The following is a 7,821-nucleotide window of genomic DNA, read 5'->3' on the forward strand; positions in this document are numbered from 1 at the left end:
AGCGAGAAACTACCTGAACTCTCGTAGCCAACAATATAAAGAGAAAGGGAGAGATGTGAAAATGTTCCCGCGTCCGGTGCTGACCAGTGCCCTGTGTGTGTCTCTCTTTCTTTCTTTTCGGTGTGCTTTCAGAGCAAGAGTCGTGTAGCATTCAGTAAGACACGGGCAGTGTCTGCCCTTCGACGACCCTCTGGCGACAAAAAGCTCGTCACCCGCCGGCTGGCTGGAAGCTTCTGTGTTCCGCGTCTGTTTCCACCTCTGTAGATGCGATGCTACGCTCCCGTGTCCTGCGAACTGTCGGCAGCACCAGCGCCACCAGCCGCTGGTCTCTACCGGCGAGAAAAGCGACGGCCACCGTCAGGCGAGGCCATGCCCACTCCCGCATCACGCTGCAAGACGTGCTACGGTTCTACGTGGAACGCTGACGTGTGTGCGCGTGGACGATGTGACGTCATCATTGGGCGGACCTCGCTTCTTTCCACGCCTATGCCTGTGACGGCCACCCTAAGGCGAGGCCACGTCCACGGAAGCATCACGCTGCAAGACGTGCTTCGGTTCTACGTGGAACGCTGACGGCGTGTGCGGGTGGACTATGTGACGTCACCATTCGGCGGACATTATTTCTTTCTCTGTCCATGCCTGTGACTGAAGGCATCTTGAGGAAGAGTGACCGGAAAAGACAGCGGGCCCTTTCTGCCCATGGTCATGACCGCATTCCCTGTATAAACATCTCTAGAGCCCCTGTCTCTGAGGCCTTCAGCAGGCTACGTTATCGCAGAGCCAGATGTGTACAATTTCGCTGATTACACCTACATAGTCTACGTATGTGATGGACAGGTGTGGTGCTCCAAATCATGACCCAATTGAACGGTGCGAAGTGTTCGTCAGGCACTCGGTGTTTACGAGAAGGTTTTTGATTGTGATGTCTGTACATGTACACTACCTTAGATTGCTGGTCTGTACCCAGTATTGTTTCTTATTGCTGCTGGCAAGAAGCGATTGCAATGACACTTAAAAAACAATACGGGAGCCGCATAGCTATGACTCAAGGTCACTGATTCTCTAAACAAGGTGACATGGAAAACGTGCGCTTACATACACATAGCAGTTCCGTCCAGTGTGTATTGAAGCACAGATAGCTTGTAACATGAAGGTGGCACGGTGTACAGTCGTCTCTGTTCGAATTTATATACTATGTTTGTATGTGTCTAGCAGTGCTTGAAATAGTGTGCCTACTCCTTATAACCTAAGTCACATCACAACATATTTTTTTTGTTACATGCCTGATGCAACGCATTAGCGTAGGATTGAAACATGAAACGTACACAAACATGAAGAGGCAAAGCCGTTCAGTGTCTAGTTCTCAATTATAAAAGCATATCCTGCTAACTAGAGCGCCCCGTTGCTTGTCCTTGGGTGTGTGTCATTCGCGTGAACGACAGCGATGAATTCTTTATTGAGCTCCTCAACGTGACTTGCTAATACGCAGCTACTACTTCAAGTTAAATCGACGTTTGCTTTTCCGGTATGCCTCTGTGTAAGCCTGTCACCTGCAGTTGTCGAGAATTGTTCTCGCATGATCGTCAAAAAGAGCACTGACTAATCGTTCAAGCGTTAGGCTAACCTGTGTTCATTATTTGTGCTTATTTTATAGCGCAACGGCCATTTTTTCCTGTGAGAGTAGTCTTCTTAAGCGGGGAAATACGGCGGGAAGCAGAAGGGGATCGAGGCGACGTCTTTATAAAGTAACCTTAGGTATTGGCTTTCTATGACTTAAGAAATTTTTAGTAGCCCATGATCTGGTCGTGTAAGTAGTACATGGCTGCAAAAAAGCAAAATATACTTCCCGAAGACAGGCAAAATTCGAATTATTGTAGAACGAAATCTTCCGGTCCCCCTACGCTAACGAGTAAAACAAGGAAATACATTCAACTAATTGACGTCAAACGACGCTGCTGCTCTGAGGTGCCCGGACTGATTGTACAATATGTAAGGCTTCGTTTTGCGTAGTAATGTCAAACTTTCTCTCGCCAAATTACTGTAAATAGAGTAGGTAAGGAAAATATCTTCAATGTATATTGATCCGAAGTTTCTCTCGAATGATCCTTTAGAAAATTCACCATGAAAGCTCCTTGCGAACTGTCGACTGAAACACTACGTTTCGAGCAGGAAAGGGTTTTGTACACTTCATGACGTTCAAATTTCACTGTTAACATAGAAGCAAGCGAAATGAACATCTCTGGGGATCTGCATCCCTACGCATAACATCTGCGAATAAACAGGACCTCATAGCAAGTTTTCTTCATCAATATCGCTTACTGCGCAGCTTTGACCTCATGAGCGGGCACACCATTGATGTCTCTTGTACCGATGTTTTACCAATGCTGATTATACTGCAAAATGAGGCTGAAGTCCGTTTTGCATGAAAATAAAGGCGGGGCTGCCGTTTAAGCACGACGGTGAGCAATGGCCTGTCATGGTGTATTTAGTTACAGGACCAATGCCTAACCATTTCATCGGTGTTGCAAACATCAAAGCTTCGTGTTCTACAATTTCGCCACCTGACCATAGAATTGATGACCGAGCTGACCGCCAGGCGGAAATATGGTGCTGCAATCTCTAAAGCCTTTAGGAATCAAACATTGCGCGGTTTTTTGTACGATGTGGGAAGGCTTCTCGAGCTCTTCACGGCTTCTGTTGCTGCCAATGCAACTAAGTTGTGTCGCGTAAGGTAGTTGCAACGTTTTTCAGAGTAGGCAATGGCTGTTACACGCTGAGCAAATATAAATAATCAACTCGTGGTCATATTTACACATCGGCGATCCTAAGAGTTTGTTACACTAAATATTGACATTGACGTTCGGCTAGCCTTACTGTGTGTAAAAGCCTGCGCTACCCTTTAGTTAATACATAGCTCGTAATTTATTTATTTGTTTGTTTATTCAAATACAGCAATATAAGAAATAAAAATTCAAGAAGTACAAGTTTTGTACACGATGGTCGCAACCAAATGGTACATTACTAGATGCCTAAGAATTGTGCAAGCTATAGGACAAGACACTGCTAAAGTACAGACGACTAGAAGATCAGCACGAAAACCAAAAGAACTGTGAGCGATAGCTTGACGATTGGCAATTTTTCGAGGAGTCAGTGCGACAAAACTTAACGCAAATACGTGCACGTCCACTCAGTTCCAATTCCAACAGTACAGTATCCTTATTGCAGATTATAGCGCCCCGTTTCCCACAAGTCTTCATAAATGGAAACTCTACGCTTGTAGCATGGCCTCCGTGATTGCAGGCGTAGGTTGAGTCTACAATTTTCGGAAGCCGTGCCTGTGAACAGTGTTTGTACTCTAGTCGTTGTTAGAGGGCAATAAAAAAGTTGGCGTTACTGTCGTGTGGTTACTGCTTAGTCAGCGTACCTGCTATTGTTTGCGGCAAATAAAAGAGCTGGCGCTTCTCGCTTGGGGTTAGTCCAGAATCGGCGTCTGTTCCAGCAACCTGACTGCACTCACGAGCAACTTGGATTCCTCGATGCCTTGAATAAAATACAAGGCCACATGTCGAATTGTTGGCTCCAATGACACCCCCGCGTTCAAGGATTTTTGATCTCTTCAAGCTACCACGGTAAGTTCATATTGGCAGAGTGAATGGCGAGCTAGAAACTTGTATTGGACTGACGAACAGTGTCTGTTCAGCTGGCGCTGGGACATTACCGATAACGTACGGTTCCAGACCGGAAACTGGGTTGCGAACATGTGTAGTGTAGCGTCGCTCCCGGGGACGGAGAGGCCTGGCGAACGGAAGACGGAGACGTTTCTTCCGGTGAGGCGGTCTGAGCGCCATCGTCACCCTCATCATCAACCTGAATACGCCCACAACTGGGCAAAGGCATTTCCAATGTTTCGCGACTCAACCCTGTCCTGTGCTTGCTGCGGCCACGCTAACCCCGCAAACTTCTTTAATCTTATCTGCCCACAAAACTTCCTGCATGCCACAGGCGCGCTTGGCTTCAATTGGAGTCCGGTCTGTTACTCTTAATGACCAGTGATTGTCTTGCCTTCGCGCTACAGGCCCATTTCTCCTTCTTGATTTCGACTGAGATGTCCAAACAACCGTGTGTTCCCTGACCGACTCTGCTCTCTTCTTGTTCCTTAAGGTTACACAAATTAAATTCCTTTCCATGGCTAGCTGCGTCATCAATTTAAGTTGAACCCTCTTTATAAGCCTCCGCGTTTCTCCTTCGTAGGCCAACGTGTCTGACCAACTTGACGTTTATTCGAATTTTACAGTCACGTCAAGGACAAGGCCATTGGCTGTTGCATGGGAGGCGTGACCGCGTCTGAGTGGCGTTACACAGGTGGCTTGGTCACACCTGATTGTCCCAATGAATTCATATAAGGAGGAGGAATGAACCTTATTGATACGAAATGGGAATGGGAATGGGGGAGTCAGGCTGGACGGGGGGCTAGATTGGGACCCAGTGGGCATGCACGGATAATGGCTCCATCACGTGGACATTTAGGATAACAATGGTTGTGAGTGTTACTTAATTATGACACCAGAGGTCCCCACAACACAACAACGATCGTCTCTCCCTCCCCCCCCCCCTTCCTTCCAGCCTGGCTTCCCCAACCCCACTCCCGTTTTACCCCTAAAGTTTGTCCCCCCGCACCCAGGAACAACTATTGTCTCCTTATATAGACATTGCTTCATGAACGAGGCGGTCGAGGCTGGCAATTGAGCTTCCGGAGAGAGCGGAATAAGACAGCGGGGTATTCATAATTTACGGTTTATTGGACGTGCAGTTGACGCGTATGCCAAAGTGCAGATCGTACAATGCCTATTTACGAGAAGTCCCGAAAGAAGCGCTTAGCGTAAAGGTCCGAAGCCACAAAAAAAAAAAAAAAAGAATTCGTAAGCTTGCGTACAGAACTTTTCAGGCAACACATTGCCTCTTTTCTTCCACCATTTACTTTTAAATGTTTTACATTACAGGTTGTACAATTGCCTATGCTCTATTATTTAGGCTCTTCATTTTGCTCATATTTTACTCAATCGTATTCATAACTAATCCATCATATTCTTTTTCACCTTGATAATATTGCTTTCCCTCTGCCGTCCGGTTTGCAACCAATCCTGAATATAGGTGTGTCCATTTTTTTTTCGATGGCATTATTGCGTTTTTTATATCAGACAGCGTCAGCAATCGCCACTGGAAGTACCGAAGAATATAAAGATTTGTATTTCTTCCTTTTTAATTGTATTATCTACACTACCCACCCCTATTACCTGCCGGCTGATTTTTTGTCTATATTTCTAGTTTCCTGTAGCTTCATAGGTCTCTTCCTTAAATATCTTTCCATCCGGTTTTTGGCCCACCCCTTTTTTGGGTGAGTTGGTTGGTTGGTTCCTCGAAGAATGGCTCAACCCACCACGGGGGATCGGCAGTAGAATTTGTGGAAAAAAAAACAGATGAAGAAAAACGATATGCCAAAAGATAATTTATAGGGAAGCATACATAGTAGTGCTTATGTTGGTGTCTTTATGAAATTCTAATTCAAAAAGTGTTAAATATTGGAATTAAATAAATCAATACAGATAAAACAAATCTAAACAAAAATAATTTATTGATGTGCTCATAATATTATATAATATATTATGGGCGAGTGCCATCAGGAAGAGGATATCATCGCCATCTTCTTTTTCGCTGACCCTCCGAAGTGGGTGAGCCCCCCGGGTAAAGAAGCAAGCAAGTAAGTGAGCCTTTCGGTTACCACGATTTGAACGGCAACCACCAGCTGATCAACAGTCTCCGTTAGCATATTGCAAAATGTCCCGGGAAGAAATCGCGGCTGATACCAAAAGTCAGGCCTCCTTCGCTAGAACTCGTTGCGGTTAGCCCATTTCTACGGCTTCTTCATGAAACCGGGCAGAGCAAAGATAGGCGAAGCGAGTGACGTCGACAACTTAGACCTCGCTAGCGCCATCAACAGCCCTCCGCGGACCGCGAGTGCAGCGCCTGGTGCGGCTGAGTCGAGCACTGCGTATTCTTCTGCCAGTCGTGATAAAACGTCTGAACAAAGTGACAAGCATGCGACTGGCGTTATAGGATCGGTGATTCCATTTGCAACGAGCAGATCGACAAACAAAGGGAGCAATGCTGGCCGCGATTCCAGTGCTTTCAATCACGCGGAAGACACTACCCGTGCTGCGGCCAAAGGGCATCCTCACACGGAAACAAAAGACAAGGAAAGGAAGTCCGTGTCCGAGAGCTCCAGGTGCGACAGACTCAGCAGGCGAGCCAGCAGGAAGCGCGAAAAGCATTGCAGTTTTAAGCGGAAAGGAAGGGGCAAGGAGTCGAAAAAGTCGTCCCTCAACACCGCCGGCATAGCCACCTCTGCCAACGGTGGTACTACAAGAGACGTCGGTGTCTCGAAAAAGCCCCAAAATACTTCCAGTGCTAGCGCACACGGACGCCAGGAATCTACCGGCGTCGCTTTCAGCCGGCTGACAACCGCAAATGCAGAGGCAGTCGCCAGCAAACCGGATACCACGGCTGCCGTCGAAAGTCTTGCGTTGTCACGTTCCCACCTGGCAACTGCAGACGAGAGGCAACACCACGACCGTGACAGCACCGTTAACCTCTCGGGCGTTGCGGTTCCCAACAAGAAAACCTCAGCTGCGTCAGTCCCCGTCTTCAGTGAAGCCAGCCAGGCATTTTCAGTATCGCAAATGGCTTGCGATATGCCTGCAAGTACTCCTAAAGAACAGGGTACCACGGTAGGCTACGCAAGACCAGGCGAGGTTCCGGCTAATGCGCCGCTGAATGTGCCTCATCTGGGGGCGAAATATGCCGGACTCCAGGATGGTTTAAGGAACGCTGGAAATCTAAGCCGTTATGAACGTTCGCGTGAGGACGTCAATGGTAACAAGAGGTCCAACGCTCCACCCAAGTGTGGTTTAGGTGACCAAGAATCATCGCTAGCCGTTGTTGACGACCGCGGTGGTGCTGCCGCTGGAAGCACCGCATCTCATAGGGCCCGTAATGATACCGCAGTCCCCGCCGGTAGTTCTAAGCGATTGCCAAAGGCTGCGCGAAAGAATGAAGTTACGGGAAAGGGATATCTTATTCATGATGCTTCGTCTGAGGTAATCCACAACGTCCCGGCCAAAGCCTCACATCAGGCCACAGTGCCGGCCATCGGCGGGGGCAAATTAAACCAACCCGTTCTTAATACGACAACACGGGCACGGGTCACGACACCGGAGAATGCCACAGGCTCCAGCAGCGCGAGCCCATCAGCACGGACACCGAAACGGTGAGTATACAATTTTGTCACCATATTGTTTTGGGCCGCAGGTGGGGCGAATTAGGGATATATCTTTGGGAATTCATATGGTATAAGACGTCATTGCCGCTAAATAGACAGACACGGCGAAAGGGAGGAACCGGACAGCACGGGTGGCATTTCAGTCACGAATCAGAGAATACACAAACAATAAAGTGACAGCGCGGAAAAATGTCAGTCATACCTAACGGGAGAATCACCTTTTAAGAACTTAATCTCCATATCGCACATTATGTCGGCGGGTCGGTGTACCTTATTACCAAACTATAAGCAAGCGACGATGTCTTGTGATGACGTCACCATGTGACCGCACGTTATGTGACGTCAAAGTTACGTCACTATGACGTCATGATGACGTCACACATTTTGCCGATGCGCGACGTCATTGGGACGTCATAAGGTGACGTCATCACACGATGATGATTTCTTGCATCACTTGTGTTGACGCCGACGGTCTCTTTTCATGT

General features: G+C 47.6%; 1 protein-coding gene across 2 annotated transcripts in view; it reads left to right on the forward strand.

Annotated features, from left to right (window-relative positions):
• The window catches only part of LOC119400059 (kinesin-like protein KIF19), a 428,957-nt gene extending 425,505 nt beyond the window's left edge, over positions 1–3,452 (forward strand). The window contains exon 23 of one of the 2 annotated variants that reach the window (XM_037666980.2): positions 265–3,452. In XM_037666980.2, the coding sequence (XP_037522908.1) occupies positions 265–425 (161 nt within the window). In that variant the 3' untranslated portion in view covers positions 426–3,452. Of the gene's footprint in view, positions 1–132 lie in introns of both variants that reach the window. The other variant, XM_037666981.2, reaches the window with a different exon arrangement.
• Positions 3,453–7,821: the final 4,369 nt, after the last annotated feature.

Source organism: Rhipicephalus sanguineus, chromosome 7 (assembly GCF_013339695.2).
Source record: "Rhipicephalus sanguineus isolate Rsan-2018 chromosome 7, BIME_Rsan_1.4, whole genome shotgun sequence".
Classification (NCBI taxonomy): Eukaryota; Metazoa; Arthropoda; class Arachnida; order Ixodida; family Ixodidae; genus Rhipicephalus; species Rhipicephalus sanguineus.